General features: G+C 45.9%; 1 protein-coding gene across 2 annotated transcripts in view; it reads right to left on the reverse strand.

The window, feature by feature from the left end:
- CFAP69 (cilia and flagella associated protein 69) overlaps positions 1–20,327 on the reverse strand; it is a 64,970-nt gene that overhangs the window by 23,304 nt on the left and 21,339 nt on the right. The window contains exons 4-11 of one of the 2 annotated variants that reach the window (XM_083189356.1): positions 17,097–17,206; positions 13,425–13,501; positions 11,845–11,943; positions 9,853–10,005; positions 9,004–9,178; positions 8,246–8,369; positions 5,472–5,520; positions 4,037–4,158 (exon numbers count right to left, since the gene is read on the reverse strand). In XM_083189356.1, the coding sequence (XP_083045482.1) occupies positions 4,037–4,158; positions 5,472–5,520; positions 8,246–8,369; positions 9,004–9,178; positions 9,853–10,005; positions 11,845–11,943; positions 13,425–13,501; positions 17,097–17,206 (909 nt within the window). The remainder of the gene's footprint in view (positions 1–4,036; positions 4,159–5,471; positions 5,521–8,245; positions 8,370–9,003; positions 9,179–9,852; positions 10,006–11,844; positions 11,944–13,424; positions 13,502–17,096; positions 17,207–20,327) is intronic. The other variant, XM_083189355.1, reaches the window with a different exon arrangement.

Here is a 20,327-nt window from a genome sequence, read left to right on the forward strand (position 1 = left end):
TCAGGTCCTTAGATAGCACCACCAGCATGTACGACCAGGTCTATGTCTCACTTGCACTATGGTCAGGTCCTTAGATAGCACTACCAGAATGTAGTGCCAGGTCTGAGTCTCACCTGCACTGTGGTCAGGTCCTTAGATAGCACCACTAGTATGTAGTGCCAGGTCTGAGTCTCACCTGCACTGTGGTCAGGTCCTTAGATAGCACCACTAGCATGTACTACCAGGTCTATGTATCACCTGCACTATGGTCACGTCCTTAGATAGCACCACCAGCATGTAGTGCCAGGTCTATGTCTCATCTGCACTGTGGTCAAGTCCTTAGATAGCACCATCAGCATGTACTGCCAGGTCTATTTCTCACCTGTGCTGTGGTCAGGTCCTTAGATAGCCCCACCAGAATGGTAGTGCCAGGCCTACATCTCACCTGCACTGTGGTCAGGTCCTTAGATAGCACCACCAGCATGTACTACCAGGTCTATGTCTCACTTGCACTGTGGTCAGGTCCTTAGATAGCACCACCAGCATGTAGTGCCAGGTCTGAGTCTCACCTGCACTGTGGTCAGGTCCTTAGATAGCACCACCAGCATGTACTGCCAGGCCTACCTCTCATCTGCACTGTGGTCAAATCCTTAGATAGCACCAACAGCATGTACTGCCAGGTCTATGTCTCACCTGCACTGTGGCCAGGTCCTTAGACAGCACCACCAGCATGTACTGCCAGGTCTATGTCTCACCTGCACTGTGGTCAGGTCCTTAGACAGCACCACCAGCATGTACTACCAGGCCTACGTCTCACCTGCACTGTGGTAAGGTCCTTAGACAGCACCACCAGCATGTACTACCAGGTCTACGTCTCACCTGCACTGTGGTCAGGTCCTTAGACAGCACCACCAGCATGTACTGCCAGGTCTATGTCTCACCTGCACTGTGGTCAGGTCCTTAGACAGCCCCACCAGCATGTACTGCCAGGCCTACGTCTCACCTGCACTGTGGTAAGGTCCTTAGATAGCACCACTAGCATGTAGTGCCAGGTCTGAGTCTCACCTGCACTGTGGTCAGGTCCTTAGATAGCACCACTAGCATGTACTACCAGGTCTATGTCTCACCTGCACTATGGTCACGTCCTTAGATAGCACCACCAGCATGTAGTGCCAGGTCTGAGTCTTACCTGCACTGTGGTCAGGTCCTTAGATAGCACCACTAGCATGTACTGCCAGGTCTATGTCTCATCTGCACTGTGGTCAAGTCCTTAGATAGCACCACTAGCATGTACTACCAGATCTACCTCTCATCTGCACTGTGGTCAAGTCCTTAGATAGCACCATCATTATGTACTGCCAGGTCTATGTCTCACCTGTGCTGTGGTCAGGTCCTTAGATAGCCCCACCAGCATGGTAGTGCCAGGCCTACATCTTACCTGCTCTGTGGTCAGGTCCTTAGATATCACCACCAGCATGTACTACCAGGTCTATGTCTCACTTGCACTGTGGTCAGGTCCTTAGATAGAACCACCAGCATGTACTGCCAGGTCTATGTCTCACCTGCACTGTGGTCAGGTCCTTAGATAGCACCACCAGCATGTACTGCCAGGCCTACCTCTCATCTGCACTGTGGTCAAGTCCTTAGATAGCACCAACAGCATGTACTGCCAGGTCTATGTCTCACCTGCACTATGGCCAGGTCCTTAGACAGCACCACCAGCATGTACTACCAGGCCTACGTCTCACCTGCACTGTGGTCAGGTCCTTAGACAGCACCACCAGCATGTACTGCCAGGTCTATGTCTCACTCGCACTGTGGTCAGGTCCTTCGACAGCACCACCATCATGTACTACTAGGTCTACGTCTCACCTGCACTGTGGTCAAGTCCTTAGACAGCACCACCAGCATGTACTACCAGGCCTACGTCTCACCTGCACTGTGGTAAGGTCCTTAGACAGCACCACCAGCATGTACTACCAGGCCTACGTCTCACCTGCACTGTGGTCAGGTCCTTAGACAGCACCACTAGCATGTACTACCAGGTCTATGTCTCACCTGCACTATGGTCACGTCCTTAGATAGCACCACCAGCATGTAGTGCCAGGTCTGAGTCTTACCTGCACTGTGGTCAGGTCCTTAGATAGCACCACTAGCATGTACTGCCAGGTCTATGTCTCATCTGCACTGTGGTCAAGTCCTTAGATAGCACCACTAGCATGTACTACCAGATCTACCTCTCATCTGCACTGTGGTCAAGTCCTTAGATAGCACCATCATTATGTACTGCCAGGTCTATGTCTCACCTGTGCTGTGGTCAGGTCCTTAGATAGCCCCACCAGCATGGTAGTGCCAGGCCTACATCTTACCTGCTCTGTGGTCAGGTCCTTAGATAGCACCACCAGCATGTACTACCAGGTCTATGTCTCACTTGCACTGTGGTCAGGTCCTTAGATAGAACCACCAGCATGTACTGCCAGGTCTATGTCTCACCTGCACTGTGGTCAGGTCCTTAGATAGCACCACCAGCATGTACTGCCAGGCCTACCTCTCATCTGCACTGTGGTCAAGTCCTTAGATAGCACCAACAGCATGTACTGCCAGGTCTATGTCTCACCTGCACTATGGCCAGGTCCTTAGACAGCACCACCAGCATGTACTACCAGGCCTACGTCTCACCTGCACTGTGGTCAGGTCCTTAGACAGCACCACCAGCATGTACTGCCAGGTCTATGTCTCACTCGCACTGTGGTCAGGTCCTTCGACAGCACCACCATCATGTACTACTAGGTCTACGTCTCACCTGCACTGTGGTCAAGTCCTTAGACAGCACCACCAGCATGTACTACCAGGCCTACGTCTCACCTGCACTGTGGTAAGGTCCTTAGACAGCACCACCAGCATGTACTACCAGGCCTACGTCTCACCTGCACTGTGGTCAGGTCCTTAGACAGCACCACCAGCATGTACTGCCAGGACTATGTCTCACCTGCACTGTGGTAAGGTCCTTAGATAGCACCATCAGCATGTAGTGCAAGGCCTACTGTATGTCTCACCTGCACTGTGGTAAGGTCCTTAGACAGCACCACCAGTATGTACTGCCAGGCCTACGTCTCATCTGCACTGTGGTAAGGTCCTTAGATAGCACCACCAGCATGTACTACCAGGCCTACGTCTCACCTGCACTGTGGTCAGGTCCTTAGACAGCACCACCAGCATGTACTGCCAGGTCTATGTCTCACTCGCACTGTGGTAAGGTCCTTAGACAGCACCACCAGCATGTACTACCAGGTCTACGTCTCACCTGCACTGTGGTCAGGTCCTTAGACAGCACCACCAGCATGTACTACCAGGCCTACGTCTCACCTGCACTGTGATAAGGTCCTTAGACAGCACCACCAGCATGTACTACCAGGCCTACGTCTCACCTGCACTGTGGTCAGGTCCTTAGACAGCACCACCAGCAACATGTACTGCCAGGTCTATGTCTCACCTGCACTGTGGTCAGGTCCTTAGACAGCACCACCAGCATGTACTGCCAGGCCTACGTCTCACCTGCACTGTGGTAAGGTCCTTAGATAGCACCATCAGCATGTACTACCAGGTCTATGTATCACTTGCAGTGTGGTCAGGTCCTTAGACAGCACCACCAGCATGTACTGCCAGGCCTACGTCTCATCTGCACTGTGGTAAGGTCCTTAGATAGCACCACCAGCATGTACTACCAGTTCTATGTCTCAATTGCAGTGTGGTCAGGTCCTTAGACAGCACCACCAGCATGTACTGCCAGGTCTATGTCTCACCTGCACTGTGGTAAGGTCCTTAGACAGCACCACCAGCATGTACTACCACCAGGCCTATGTCTCACCTGCACTGTGGTAAGGTCCTTAGACAGCACCACCAGCATGTACTGCCAGGTCTATGTCTCACCTGCACTGTGGTAAGGTCCTTAGACAGCACCACCAGCATGTACTAACACCAGGCCTATGTCTCACCTGCACTGTGGTAAGGTCCTTAGACAGCACCACCAGCATGTACTGCCAGGTCTATGTCTCACCTGCACTGTGGTAAGGTCCTTAGACAGCACCACCAGCATATTGAACAGCAACTTCTTCATCTCAAAATCTTCATGGTTATGTAAAAGTTTTAAGCTTTTCACTAATGGGCTGTGACTTTTAACTGAAAGTACAGAATAACAAAACTATATGTAAATATCCAATATCCAGAACGGGCTACTGATAGCTGAATGTCTACATGATATATTATATTTTAGATCTCTTTATTCATTGCAAAACAAAAGAAAAACTTAAGACAAAACATTTCAAGGATAAAAAATATCAAATATTACAAATACGTTTGTTGCAAATGACACGAGATTATATTTCAAAATCCAACACTGAAAATGGGAGACATCAGTACAAAAAGCCAATCAGAAAGCATGAAATAAAGAACCTAAACTACTGTTATGTAAAGGACCTTAAGAATGTGAGAATGTCTATATGATTTCAATTATCAATAACATCTAGTAATTATATAAACATAGAAAGGTGGGGGGGGGAGGCTATATTATACACTGTAATAACAACTATACAATACAAATAGGGGGTAATTCAGAACCTGATCGCATAGCTGGGAATTCACACAGTGCCGATTATCGATACACTGCGCATGTGTACAGCCCCTAGTATACATGCGCGTGGCCTTCCTGTAATGAAGCCCTAATGAAGTTTTCTATTCGTACACCGTTGGCAAGGTAGCTGACAGGAAGTAGGTGCCTGGGGGGGAGGGGTGTGTGTAATCGGGCGATGTAGTGGGAGTGCTAAGAAAACCGCAGGTGTGCCTATAAAAACACTGTGAGTATCCAGGGAAATGGTATGCTGAGTGTTTGGGGGAGGGTGTGTGACCGCAGCTCCATTTTTCCACAGCAGCACAGAGGAAGTCTCTGGTTACTCTGAGCCTGCGATGGCGTGTGCCCAGTATAACAATCATTAGATGCTGAGCCCGTTACAGTGGGTTTTGGACGTATTTGATTGGCTACAGATGGATGGTTAGCCATCTAGTGGTGTCCATGCAATATCCCCCTGTATTTGCTATAGAAATATTCAGAAAATGACAAGTAAGGAGGATGTCAGACTATTTCTTATTATATTACAAAATCATCTTTTACAAACATATTGGTTTAAGAATCTAGCGTGTTACTAATAATTTCATAGAACGGAGTATGGCACTAAAATGCCCATGTATCAGCGTGGCAGGAGCTGCCCATCATTTCGCTATTATAAACATGTAGTTCCATCTGCATGTGGAATTAGTTTAGCTTAAATACTCAGTGCCCCCTGTAAACATGCGAATGTACTGGCTACGGTTTGCTTCATGCACACTCCCTTTGCCTTCCACTCAAGCTTATCTAGCGCTCTCACACCAGCCAAAAGCATATAACGTGTATCATTATGCTGAATAAAAGTTCCCATCACCCAGCATGCAACACTCACCTTCTGTAAACGTGGCAAATAGGATCAGTTGTTTGGCAAATCCACTTTCCTAGATATAAATCAAATCAAATCTATAAGTAATTAGATCAATTCAACAGCAACTCACCTTCCTCCCGGCTCAATCTCACCTGATTTCACCCCTCTAGGTATGTGAACATATCATACAATACATAAATTAAGATACATGCTACATGTGTATATTTATTTGATCACACTACATATTATTTTAAAATGTTTCACGTCAAAAAGTGAAGGTAGATGTGGGATTGATAAATTAATTGTAATTTAACAATTTACCAAAAAGTAAACTAAGTCATCTATGGCCCCTTTCACATGCTCCGGCTCCTGCCGGACGGCAAAACCCTGCACGGCCAAAAGCCGTGCCGTACACAGAAGTTAATAATGGACACGATTGTGTCCATTCACACAGGACGCCACGGCCCGGCCGCCCGGTTGCAGCCAGATGTCACCCCTGGAAGGGACGGCTGCCGGGCTGTGGCCATCCCTACCATAGTAAACTTCTGTGTGCAGCACGGCGTCTTGGACGTGTGAAAGGGGCCTATAGATTGTAAGCTCCCCAAACATTATTTTCAATACTTGTTCCATGGGTTTCAGGAAAACCTTAGCATTAGAAATAGTCAGTATATCCCTGCCCCAGGCTGTAATTGCATTGGACCATATCTTCTCCGGACGCTGATCAGAGTTAGTATACCTAAGCCTGTAGGGGCCCATAGAGCTAAGTACAACTATCGATTGTAATACATCAGGTAATTCGGGAGTAATCATAGGTGGCAGCATTGATTGTGCATAGTGGCGCACCTGGAATTACAAAAACAAATTTTGGGTAATAAGAATTTTTATTTAAAATTTTGAAAAGACTGTGTTCTGCCCCCCTGGATCAAATACATCCTTTATAGATAAAATCCCCTGTGTCCTGCATCTGGGATACCCAGGGGAAGTCATCCCCGCAGGGAAGGAAATTACAGTGTGTCTGCGCCCCAATTTTTTATTCATAGACCCATATGGAAAAGGTGTCCACAAATAGTATATTATCTAAGACTCCTGGGAGGAGAGAAGTCTGCGCACATGTAACAATGCAGCCAAAGAGTATGGTGCAGGCAGTTCAGTCTTCAGAGCCTTATGAGTGTAGGATTGGCTGTTTTGCCGCCAGTCCGAAATATAACAGAGAAATTCGGATTGAGTAAACGCCATTACATTAGGGACTCCCAGTACACCCCCCCCCCCCCCCCCCCAGCCTTCCTAATAAATAGTTTATGTCTGGAGATATGTGGTTTTTTATCTTGCCATAAGAATTAGGGCAGTACAGATGGTGTTATGGTTAGCATTACTGCCTCACAGCGCTGTGGTCATGGATTCGATTCCGACCATGGCTCTAACTGTGCGGAGTTTGTATATTCTCCCTGTACTTGCGTGGGTTTCCTCCGGGTACTCCGGTTTCCTCCCACAATCCAAAAATATACTGGTAGGTCAATTGGCTCCCAACAAAATTAACCCTATAATGTCTGTGTGTGGTAGGGTATATAGATTGTAAGCTCCACTGGGGCAGGGACTGATGTGAACGTTCAACTATACTCTGTAAAGCGCTGCGGAATATGTATGCGCTATATAAGAAACTGTTAATAAATAAATAAAATTTAAAAAGGATACCAATAATCTTAGCCATATCCCTCTTAGTCAGTTGTATAGGGAATTGTACATTGAGCCTATACCGCGCGAAAGACCCAAAAGCCGAAAGTATGTCTAAGATTGCCGGCATGGAGGTTTCTAAATTAGACTCGAAAAGAAGCATGTCATCAGCGAAGAGACATATTTTCAAGACTAGATTACCTATCTGACTTCCTTTATAAAGCTGATTGGCACAAAGCATCACCAGGGATTTAAAAAGCGGATGAACATACCAGCACATTCAGGCCAACTAGTTTCTTCTGCAGAAGGTGTTCACAAACAGGCAACATTAATTGTGCTGGGATCCCGGAAAGTAATTGCCGTCATCTGAGACCCACATGCCAGCGTGAGTCTGCTGAAGGACTCTCCAGGTATGTACAATAATGCACAATTTACAATGTAAACATGTCAGGTGTTACTACAGAACATATTTGCTCGGATAAGTAGAACTTTGATACATTTTAAAAGTTTTATGTTAGAACTAAAGGTGCCCATACACTAGTAAGATTTATCTGCAGATCTGGCTGGTTGGAACAAAAACATGGTTATGGATGAGTGACAGTTTGTCAGTTTTCCAGCATTTCCAAGCAAATGGTCAACTGTCATTTGCTCTCATCCATAACCATGTTTTTGTTCCAACCAGACAGATCTGCAGATAAATCTGCGTGTGTATGGCCACCTTAACCTTTCAACAAAATGCGATCAGTTGCAACTTGCATGTTGTGTTTTCCCCATATGTTACTCACAGTTTGGGGTGTTTTTACAACTGACAATTCCCTGTATTGTACAGAAATGATCTTGGTCTCTTTAAAACATTTTTAATGTACATTATACCATGTAAACCACATAACTATATTTACAATCACCTATATTATAGAGTGCAGTGCCACCTGTTTAGCTGGCTCAAGGCTCAGCCAATCAGATTACAAAGATATCATGACATCACTCTTTGACACACTAGTCAGGAGAATGTAGCATGCCAATCACACTCAGTGATGTCACTGGTCCCTATTGGACGATAGATTGCATTTTTATTAACACTTAATGCTACAGCAAATACATTTCACGTCTGCGCATATTTTACTTACAACCATTGGAGGACGGCTGTTCTCTGCTATCAGGGTGGCAATGACGAGAAGGTCGTTTCTCAGCTGCCTATCATGGTGCCTGTAACCTTTTGTGAGCAGGCGTATGAAAGAATCCTTCAATCCACTGGAAGGAGACACAAATTAGTGTAATCAGCACCTAAAACCCTTTCAAGAAAGCACAATGGTATCCGGTAAGTTCAAGGCCAGCAACATCTCTTTATCAAAACTGCCTGGGTTATACCTTTTCTTCATATGACTATCTTGGACTGTCCATCCGTCCCCACAGCCGTGACCCTGGCTGTCTTCGTTTAATATCACCAGGCGGGATTCAATGTCCCGCTTGGCAATCAGCAAAAAGGGGGTGTGTCCACGTAAACGTCCCTGGATTGTCGAGATTCGGACGTGATCGCGACAATTCACGGCCGTAATCGACAAAAACAGGCCCAACAGCTTTCAACGACGGGCTCGTTCTTTCGATCTGCCTCTTCAATGCTGTCAGACGAGACAGCATTGAATAGGCGCCCCCACTATTTCTCCAGTCGAAAATAGCGGCGGAATTGAATACCCCGCTATGGGGTATATGTACCAAAATGGCAGATTTTTTTAGAAGTGAGAGATGTCATCGATAGCAACCGATCAGATTCTACTTACCATTTATCTAGCACCTTCTAGAGGTTTGTAGCTAGTAGAATCTGATTGGATGGGATGAGCAACATCTCTCCCTTTGACCCGATACGTGGATTCTGGGAAATACTTACTAGATACATTCTATGTTGCTGAGCTGGTTAATGATTTCTTCTTTAGGTCCATTTTCCAGCAGGTTCCACAGAATTTCGGAGGAGCGGAAAAGCAGCTGTCCAGACGGATCTGGGTCGCTGAGGCGTGAGCAGATTCGGCAGGCAGCCTGCGCTCGAGACATGCGGTTGCAGTTCTCTGTATAGGAACAATATGGTGCATGTTTGGGAAGGTTATAGGATTAATACCTAAACAATGAGCATTTCTGTAACAAATATAAGAAACAGTAAAGTGTATGGACCAAATTTCCAATTTCAAGAATATTAAAAAGCTAAAAAAGAGCATTTAAACCTACATGTGTAGAAAGCATCATGCAAAATACATGCCGAGGGTGCAGAATGCACATGTAGGGAGGCGTTGCCAATTTAATGGGGGCAGAGGATATTATTCTCCCCCCTGCATGAGATCCAGACTCTCCAGCTGCTAAGTGATGGTTATGCTGTCCTATTACCGACAGTCAAAATACGGTCAACCATTGGCAGAAAGTCAAAATACCAAAATACGTTCAAAATGCAGACATTCATTATGCCGACATGGTCAAAATGCTGACATTTAAAATGCCGCCTTGTCAAAAAGTAAACGTGAGTTTTTCATGATTTTTTTTATTTGAAACTGACTTGGCTTACTTCACGATCCAAATGGTCATAGAATTAAATTCTAATATGGGACACAGTTTGCACCCTTTATTTTAACTTTGACAGCATTTGTAGACACACTTTATGCAATGTAACATACAGCATCATACACACAGGTAAGACACAGAATATAGTCAGTCCTGATGTACACTCACTGGCGAGGGGCAGAGAACATACCAGGGGTACTAGACAGGAGCTGGAGGACCTTCAGCAGTGCTAACTTCTCCTGCAGATGATTCTCTACTACTGTGAGGGATAAAACAAGGGTCTGCGCCAAACCCCCCATTTCAGCCATCTGTATCTTGTACATTATGCTGGTGGGTTGAAAACCTGGGTACAAAATGTCACTGTTACAGATTTATTATTCATAACTTGTGCACAGGACACTAATTACATTGAGGTAAGATAACACAATATAGTTGTTTTAAAACCATAAGGTCCATTAGAAAGTCATGTGACAGACTTCTGTGTAGTCTATGTGGTGTGACAGACTTCTGTGTAGTCTATGTGGTGTGACAGACTTCTGTGTAGTCTATGTGGTGTGACACACTTCTGTGTTGTCTGTGTGGTGTGACAGACTTCTGTGTAGTTTGTGTGGTGTGACACACTTCTGTGTAGTTTGTGTGGTGTGACACACTTCTGTCTTGTCTGTGTGGTGTGACACACTTCTGTCTTGTCTGTGTGGTGTGACACACTTCTGTGTAGTTTGTCTGTGTGGTGTGACACACTTCTGTCTTTTCTGTGTGGTGTGACAGACTTCTGTCTTTTCTGTGTGGTGTGGTGTGACAGACTTCTGTCTTGTCTGTTTGGTGTGACAGACTTCTGTCTTTTCTGTGTGGTGTGGTGTGACAGACTTATGTGTTGTCTGTGTGGTGTGACACACTTCTGTGTAGTTTGTGTGGTGTGACACACTTCTGTGTAGTTTGTCTGTGTGGTGTGACAGACTTCTGTCTTTTCTGTGTGGTGTGACAGACTTCTGTCTTTTCTGTGTGGTGTGACAGACTTCTGTCTTGTCTGTGTGGTGTGACAGACTTCTGTGTAGTTTGTGTGGTGTGACACACTTCTGTGTAGTTTGTGTGGTGTGACACACTTCTGTGTAGTTTGTGTGGTGTGACAGACTTCTCTCTTTTCTGTGTGGTGTGACAGACTTCTGTGTTGTCTGTGTGGTGTGACAGACTTCTGTGTTGTCTGTGTGGTGTGACAGACTTCTGTGTTGTCTGTGTGGTATGTCAGACTTCTGTGTTGTCTGTGTGGTATGTCAGACTTCTGTGTTGTCTGTGTGGTGTGACAGACTTCTGTGTTGTCTATGTGGTGTGACACACTTCTGTGTAGTTTGTGTGGTGTGACACACTTCTGTGTAGTTTGTGTGGTGTGACAGACTTCTGTCTTGTCTGTGTGGTGTGACACACTTCTGTCTTGTCTGTGTGGTGTGACACACTTCTGTCTTGTCTGTGTGGTGTGACAGACTTTACCGTTGCCCACGGCCGGCTCTACCATTAGGCAGCTGCCTAGGGCGCCGGGATCTGGGGGGCGCCACCAAGTCTGTAAATCAAAAAATCAAGGATGTCTATGAGGATCCTTGTTGTACTTAATCACCTCCATACATTCCCTTGAGGCATACTTCCCTACATTGCTGCCCCCTCCTCCTTGTACTCTGTTGTGGGTGCCAAAGGGGAGGGTGGGGGGTGGTGGTGGGGGGAGTAGGTTCAAGTTTTGCCTAGGGTGCTGAGAAGCCTTACACCGGCTCTGCCGTTGCCTATTTGTGTGAAAGATTTTTGTGCTACCTCATTGGTGTCTTTTTGGTGTGAATAAATAATTGTTTTATTTTTTGGCATAATATAGTTATTCTTTGACACCACATAATTAATGACACTGAATAATACAATGCTTTCTAACATTACTAAACAAATAGAACATGAACAAGTGGTACACTACTTGGTTTCAATGTTTACTAGGAAACAGATTTATCGATAAATATCACACAGTAAGAGACACCTGGGGACATATATAATAGCGTCCGGTATTCCCAAAAGTGCGTGATGCTTTTTATTTTTTTTAAAGTGGCAATTATTTACAAGACATGGCTTTGCCTTGTAAATGATTGCCGCTTTTAAAAGAGTTCCGCTGACACCCCGCACTTCAGCGCTATACAGATGCCCCCTGATTTACCTTCCGGCTGCTTTCTTGTAGACTCTGGACTGTAAAAATTGGTAACTGAATTGCAGATCTGTATCCGGACCTGAGAACTTGGTACCCGCATCAGACAGCCTGCAAGACACATACCCGGTTAGGCCTGTACCCAAATCTCTACACGTCAGGAATGCTATATTCTGCTCTGTAAGGATTCATTATACATCATGTGCTAGTACCACTTATTATGGACAACAAAAAGCACAACATTAAAATATCAACTCTCTTCTCACGACTTCTAACAATGACTGTGTCGGTTCTACTGAGTGTCATTATGACATTATAGTCAAGTGCCACACTTATCACACCGAGGAGAGTCAGCCTCCAGCTTATACGTACCTACTCTAACGGTAGGTGCGGTAATGCAATATCTAATTGCATCCCATCAGGACCTTCTAGTAATCTGATGGGACTGCCATGCTATGGAATTATATCCTTATGTATCCCTCCTATTATCCCTATAGATTGTAAGCTTGCGTGCAGGGCCCTGTTACCTCCATGTCTGTTAGTGTAATCACTGTTGTTTCCAATTGTACAGCGCACCGGAATATGCTGCGCTATATAAGAAACTGTAAATAAATAAATAAATCTCCCATTTGTTTAGGTAGTACCCAGCACCCTTGGAAGAGTAGATGATCTCCCGCATTCCACCAACTTCCTTGTGAAGTGGGCAGGACAATACTGGGAATCATCAGTCCATATAGAATGGCCGGGGCTAAGTGAAGCGAATCCTCATGTATCCTTGATTTTGCAGCAATAGGGCGGAGCCTAATAATGTGAGTGTTTCATCTTCTCTCCGGGCTTCTCCTGGGAAGGATCATCAAAAATTAGGCAGGTTTCCTGCAGCTTAACATGTAGGAAGCTGCTGTCTATTTATCTTTACTAGATTTTGCCTAATCATCGCTCCAGTCCTATTAGCGGGCAAGTATCAGAAATGCGCTTATCCATACCTGCCTACTTTATATCACTCCTCTCCGGGCTTCTCCCGGAGAGGAGTAAAAGGGGGGCAGGACAAGGCTACGTGTCGGGGGCGGGATGAGGCGGGTGTCACTAAGCCCCACCCCCATGACAGTCAGCCGCGTTAATTCGCTGGTCTGTGGATTGGAGGAGGGATTGTGAGTCACCGCAATGCTAGTGCTCATGTCATTGAGCAATTTCTTTAACTGCCAAAGTGCGCACATTTGCCCCCCCCCCACCCCCATGGCGCATGCATTACCCAGAGTATCTGCACACAGATGCTGCTGCAATTAGTATCAGAAATGTGGCAGTAAAGTGATGGGCGCTTCTGGGCAGTGACTCGCAGTGCAGGCAAATATGGTCCATTCCCGTGGGTGTATTAGAGGAATGTTGATGATGTGCCGCTGTAAGTAGATGTGTTCTCAAATTAACAGTCGCAGGCATAGGCGGCCATGGTCAGACAGAGAAACTGCCCCCCCATGGGGCTGGTGTTAGTTTCGATTATGTGACCGATGGTGACATATTATGACACTAGTAGACTCAAATGGAGTCCATTTACTAAGACGGGCATTCTACAGAACAGGTATAACCCCAGTGCTCACCTAGCTGAGATAGTGACTCTGCCACAATGTGGCCATACAGGGCTTCATCTGACATCTTCTCTTTCAGGAAAGGAAGCCTAGAAATACACAAACACACACAACAGTACAATAATGCATTGAGGTAAATCACGTTGATGGCATTTCGGGCCTAATTCATGTCTGCACGCACGAGCAACTGCCATTTTCTAGGCTACTGTTAGTAAAGCTGCCACCCAAAAAAATGGAAAGTGAGGCCCACCGGAGCCATTGCAAATGCTGAGTATGTTTACAGCCTAGCGAACATGTAAACTCCGCCCGCTGCCTGACCGAATGTCTGCCCCCCCCCCTGCGCACGAATCCCCACATTTGCACGCGAGGGGATGTGTACGCTTAAAATGCACTTAAAATGCTGATATTGCAATGTGGTTCTGAAATCTAATTTCTATATTTCTTCTGCATTCTATATAAATACCGGGAGAAACATCCACATTCTGTCCCATTTCGAAAACAAATTGAGTGAAAATGAATCAAATAACCTTGATAATAAGGTGGAACGCATAATTGCGAGTTTTCAGCAGTAAAATGTGATGGAACGCAAACTCGCGTCATCCACAGCCGGCGGAAATAGGAAAAACGTCATTTCCGTCTACGTCCGGGAACTACAACAAGATCAGATATACTATCTACAATGGGCGGAAACGGACGGACGTCACATCCGCCCAATACAGCAACCGGAACGGAACATTAATGAGCGCCAGCTGGAGAAGATGCTGGATGTAAGAAACGGACATTGAAATCCAGTATAATATATTGGGGAGATGAGGGTTTAGATGATAGGTGATCCATGTCTGGAATTAGGTTCCCCCGGAAGGGGGTATAAATATGTGCACTTTATGCTCCACATGCCTTGAAAAAGAGACCATTGTGGTCTGGAAACGCGTTGGCCGTGGAGCAAGAGGGGCAAATACACTGGACCTTCACCGGGAGAGGCTGCAGGGACGCCTGATAATACCATCTGCCTATTTTGTCTGCATTTCTCTTGTGGACAATAGAAATCGGTGAGAGTCTGCTGATTTGACCCCCCTATATTGTTGTTTTTAAATGTATCTGTAAATAAAGCGGTATTACACCATACCAGCTTTTTTCTCTTTGATACATGCAATTGGTTGTGGGACCCTTGGAAGATCTGACGGTGTGTAACCACTGCCCCCCAAAGCATTTGAGGTCTGCCTTAAAACAGTAGACCAGGATACACGGTATGAGTCTGTTTGTTCGTTCGTGTGTGGGTTTGATAATGCAACATCAAAGCAATATTACACCATGTTAGTTTTTCACCTTTTTTATATGTGAAATTGGAATTGGACATCTGGGATCTGACGGCACAGAACCGCCCCCCCCCCCCCCCAAGCTTGTTTGGTCTGCCTAAACAGTAGACCAAACCATAGGGTACGAGTCTTCTCAAACTCTTGATAAAGATTATAATTGTTTTATTCCATACCCCCTATGATAATGCACTATTGTGGTTATGTTCTTTCTGTGTTTTGGGTATCCACCTATTGAGAGACACATTTAGGATCAGCGCTCAAGGATACTGTCGGTACCCCTTTTCTTCTGTATACTTGTTTTCTGTATGTTAGGTGATACATACAATCTTACAGTAACCCAGAGCAGCGATTAAAGCGCAAGGTTAATCCAAAAATAATTTCCCTTGCTTATATTTGATGGTCGCCAAAAATCGAATGAATTTTTTTTTCCCATTCTCAAATAAAAGGCAGTCTAAGCTGACTGTTATTTCCGACAGAGATGGCCCAATACAGAGCAAGTGCTGACGTCATGTGATGTCAGCCGCCTGCCCGAGCGGGCATCGACCCGTCTGCGTTCCCAGGGGACGCCCATAAAAAGCAGGATGTTCCCCTGCTCCCGCCCCCTCCCTCTCCTGCACGTGCAAACACCTTGGCGAGTGTGATACCCGCTGAAGGCGTTCGCACAGAGGGTCTGTACATGCGCATATGACCCGCACTGTTGGAAATGGGGCCAAATTTGTCCCCATCCGATTGAACCTGAATCAAGCCCATAATTATTACACATTTTTTATTTGACTTTATATAACAAATGTGAGGGACGCTGGCAATATTAGGAGATATTTTGCACATCTCTCACAGAGATGTTGACACTCAAAGGGTTAATACACTCCCCTTTACCTATCCCATGTGATCGCTACCTGTCAATCACTCTGTGATGAAATCGCAAAGGCACCTTGGCGGGTGCGCACTGTGATTGCAGCCCATACGCAGTCTGCTGATAATTGCTTGATTCCGTGAGCATCGGCCATTGCATACAAACATAGATTAAGCCCACAGTACAGCAATATATACACAATGATACTCTACCAACTGACAATTAGAGTGATTGCAAGCATTAGGGGGACACCAGACAGCAGGAACAGGGATGTCTGTAATGCTGTGTACACACGGGGTAATAAGATTGCTGGGGATATATTGCTAGCAATACATCCCCAGCAATCATATTGCTCAGTGTCTTCTATTCATCAGCGATGAAAAGGAGACACTGCTACGGGGCGGAGGGGGAGCGCAGCAGCAGCAGACGCTGCTGCTGTCACTTTGATGGGAGGAGGGAGGGAGCAGCGGCACGGGGCTGGGGAGATCAACGCTGATCTCCCCGGCGCTGACCTCCCGGCACAGCGATCACCGGGGAAAGCCGCTGGTCGCAGGAGAATGCTCCTGCGACCAGCGACCATTAGGCAGTGCACACGGGAGCGCGCAGCTGGCGATTTATCGCCAGCTGCGCTCCAAATCACTGGCAATATGGTCGCTCAGCGACCATATTCCCAGCGATTTTACATGAAATTGCACCCGTGTGTACTCACCTTTAGTGTAAGATGCAGCTTACAGGTATTTTCACCACCAGATGGCAGCACAACAATCACATTATTACCACCAGCTTTACAATGGTACATACTGCCTCTGCTTGTAAAATGCTTAAAGTAACAGGGCATGTCAGCCTTCTCGCCTCCACATACTGCTTGTCCACATTTTGATTATCATTAAGCCATGTACTGTAAAGAGGCAAGTTATTATAATGTTAAACTATTGATAGCTATTTGTGCTGCAAGTTTAATGGCACTGCAGGTGGGGCAGATGTAACGTGCAGAGAGAGTTACATTTGGGTGGGGTGTGTTGAAACTGAAATCTAAATAGCAGTGTAAAAATAATGCAGCCAGTATTTACCCTGCACAGAAACAAAATAGCTCACACAAATCTAAAGGCCCCCATACATCGAGGCGATTTGGTCCGATTTCGGCCGAATCTTGAGAACAAATTTGTACTGCGATCAGATATGAATAAGGGCCTATGTGCAGTGCCACCCTTAGGTACCTCAGGACACTTGCAGGGGTGCCTCTGTTGGTGTTCTGGGACCAATGCATAATGTATGTGGACAAACAGAAATGAGTCCTGACCCTTACTACATTAATAAACCTATGGCTGTCATATAAACACAAATTACTTCATTTAATAAATTTTTTTTTATGTTTCTCAATAAGAAACTTTCGGCCTAGGGTTGCCGTGGAAATTTCTGATTTTAGGTTGCTGTGAATCAACAAAATTTGGGAACCTCCAAGCTTATGGGAACCACCGAGCTATAGTTAGGTAGCCAGGAATGTTAGCTACTTACCCACATAGCCTTATGATGTCGCACATCGGCTCTACAAAATCTTTATGGTCTTCTACCTTTGTTGCACAAATATCTAACAGTTTCACTATTTGCGGTACTTCTTTCAAAAGCTTTTGGGGAATTTCATATTAAGGAAAATGTAACTAAGATAATGGGGGAAATTTACTAAAGGAAATTTGTAAAAAAATAGGTGTATTTGTATCCAGAAATACACTTATTTTTTACATTTACTATCCCGAAAATATGGCAATTCGTATTCGTATTGATGTGCTATCAATACGAATACGAATATCCGTATTTTCGGGATAGTAAATGTCAAAAATAAGTGTATTTCTGGATACAAATACACCTATTTTTTACAAATTTCCTTTAGTAAATTCCCCCCAATGTTACTACATGACAAACGTTGATGCAAACATATTAAAGGGAAACGTGTATGTAACGAGTGATATCACTTACCGTTCGAATCCCTTTCTCTGATATGGTCCTGGTGACACAGCTCAACACTGGGATGTAGGAGGGTCCGAAGGAGCCAGGCACCTATCCTAAAGCTTTTAGAGGGTAGGCTCCTCCCCTACTGCATCCTGGACTCTTCAGTTCAATCTTTCAAAGCCACTGGAATACATTAACTCAGTACAAACGCCTGCACATATTATATGCACATTTTATAACAATAACTGTTAACTTATAACCATTTTAACATGAATCATCATGAAACTTCTGGCATACTTACTGAGCGTAAGGGAGGGATCGCTGTGTCACCAGGACCATATCAGAGAAAGGGATTCGAACGGTAAGTTCTTACAAAAATCCCTTTTTCTCTTTCAATGGTCCTGGTGACACAGCTCAACACTGGGACGTTCCAGAGCCGGTCCTTTGGGAGGGTACACTCAGGTCTGCAGCTCTCAGCACTGCTCGCCCGAATGATGCGTCCTCCGACGCGAACTCATGGAATCTATAGAATTTGGCAAAGGTATGAACAGATGACCAAGTGGCAGCCCTGCAAACCTGCTCAGCTGTGGCCCCATGTCGAACCGCCCAAGAGGTGGCAACCGACCTGGTGGTATGCGCATTTATTCTGGCCGGCACAGGCCTTCCCACTTTGGTGTATGCAAAAGCTATCACAGATCGCAACCACCTAGCAATAGTCTGCTTAGATGCAGGCCAACCAATTTTGTGTATATCATACAATACCAACAAGGTGTCTGTCTTTCTGACACTCTTTACTCTGTCCACATAAATGCGTAAAGCACGCACAACGTCCAAACTCTTCAACCTGTCCCTTTTCTTAGAACCCTCTGGGGGTTGAAACACAGGTAGAATTATCTCCTGATTTAAATGGAAGGCAGAGACTACCTTCGGTAAAAACTGAGGCACTGTCCTCAGGACCGCCCTATCGTCATGAAAAATTAAGAAAGGAGATCTGCATGACAAAGCTCCTAACTCTGACACCCTCTTAGCTGATGCCACTGCCAACAAGAACACCAGCTTCCATGTGAGAAACTTAAGGTCCGCCGACCTCAGAGGTTCAAAGGGTGCCTTCTGAAGGCATTCCAAAACCAGTGACAAGTCCCAAGGCGCTACTGGTTGCTTGTATGGAGGTTTCAACCTAGATACCCCCTGTAAAAATGTCTGAATTTCCGGTAAAATGGCTATCCTCTTCTGGAAATAGATGGACAAAGCCGAAACCTGCACCTTCAATGACTGAAGGCTTAGGCCCGATGAGAAACCATCTTGTAAAAATTCCATCATCTTTGATAATTTAAAATGAGATGTGTGTGTGACTTCCGTCTCTCACACCATCTAATGTAAGTTTTCCATACTCTTTAATAATTTGCCGAGGACACAGATTTCCTGGCTTTAATCATAGTATGCACCACTGCATCAGAAAAACCTTTTCTTTTCAAAATGGCGGTTTCAATAGCCAGGCCGTCAAAATTAATCGAGCTGAATCCAGGTGATTGAATGGGCCTTGTCTTAGAAGGTCTGGCCTCAGTGGTAGACGCCATGAGTCCACAGACAACCTCTGAAGCCTCAAATACCAGGACCTCCTTGGCCAATCTGGGGCCACTAAGGTCACCGGAACCTTCTGCCCCTGTATTTTCTTTAAAAGTCTCGCCAGCATTGGTACTGGTGGAAAGGCATAAAGGAGATTCCCCTGCCAGGGGATAGTCATGGCATCCACTGCCTCCGCTAGTGGATCCCTCATTCTGGCATAGAACCTGGGTACTTGATGGTTGAACCTGGATGCCATCAGGTCCACATCCGGAGTTCCCCACTTCAAGGTGATCTGCTGAAACACCTGCGGGTGTAAGCTCCATTCCCCTTCCTTGAGCTCCTCCCTGCTCAGGAAATCGGCTTCTATATTCTCCACTCCTGGTATGAATATAGCTGATACAGCTGGAACATTCTGTTCCGCCCATAGGAAGATTCTGGACACCTCCCACATGGCCAATTTGCTGCGTGTACCTCCCTGGTGATTCAGATACGCCACAGCTGTGGCATTGTCGGTCTGAATCCTTAAAGGGAGGTTCAGTAACCTGTCTCCCGCCAAGGAAATCACTTTCCAGACAGCTCTCAGCTCCAAGATGTTGATCGGTAGAGCTGATTCCTCTGCAGTCCACAAGCCCTGCAGCCTGAGGTCCAAGACTACTGCCCCCCAGCCCCTGAGGCTGGCGTCGGTAGTAACCACTAGCCAGTTCCAGGCCTGCAATGACCGACCCCATTGAAGGGAGTCCACTTCTGTCCACCATTTCAAGGAGTCTTGAGTGTCCAAAGACAGCACTATCAGCTCCGACTTCATGGTCTGTGTGTTTCCTGACCAAGCCGTCAAGATGTTCCATTGGAACACCCGAGAGTGGAACCTGGCAAATTGCAGCGTCTCGAATGACGCCACCATTTTCCCCAGCAGCTTGAGGCACCTCCATACAGAAATGCTCCGAGCGCTGAGAATCTCCTGGACTAAGGCGATCAGATCCCTGGCCTTTACCTCCGGGAGAAATACCCGATGAAGATGGGTATCCAGAATAACTCCCAAGAATTGGAGCCTCTGTGATGGTACCAACTGAGATTTTTGCAAGTTTAAAATCCAGCCGTGAGCCTGCAAAAAACTGATGGCTTCTGCCAATTGACTCTGAAGCATGGCTGCTGACTCTGCTTTGAACAGCAGGTCGTCCAAATAAGGTATCACTGTGATTCCCCTGAGCCTCAGCACAGCCGCCATCACTGACA

Source organism: Crinia signifera, chromosome 5 (assembly GCF_055691185.1).
Source record: "Crinia signifera chromosome 5, ASM5569118v1, whole genome shotgun sequence".
Taxonomy (NCBI): domain Eukaryota; kingdom Metazoa; phylum Chordata; class Amphibia; order Anura; family Myobatrachidae; genus Crinia; species Crinia signifera.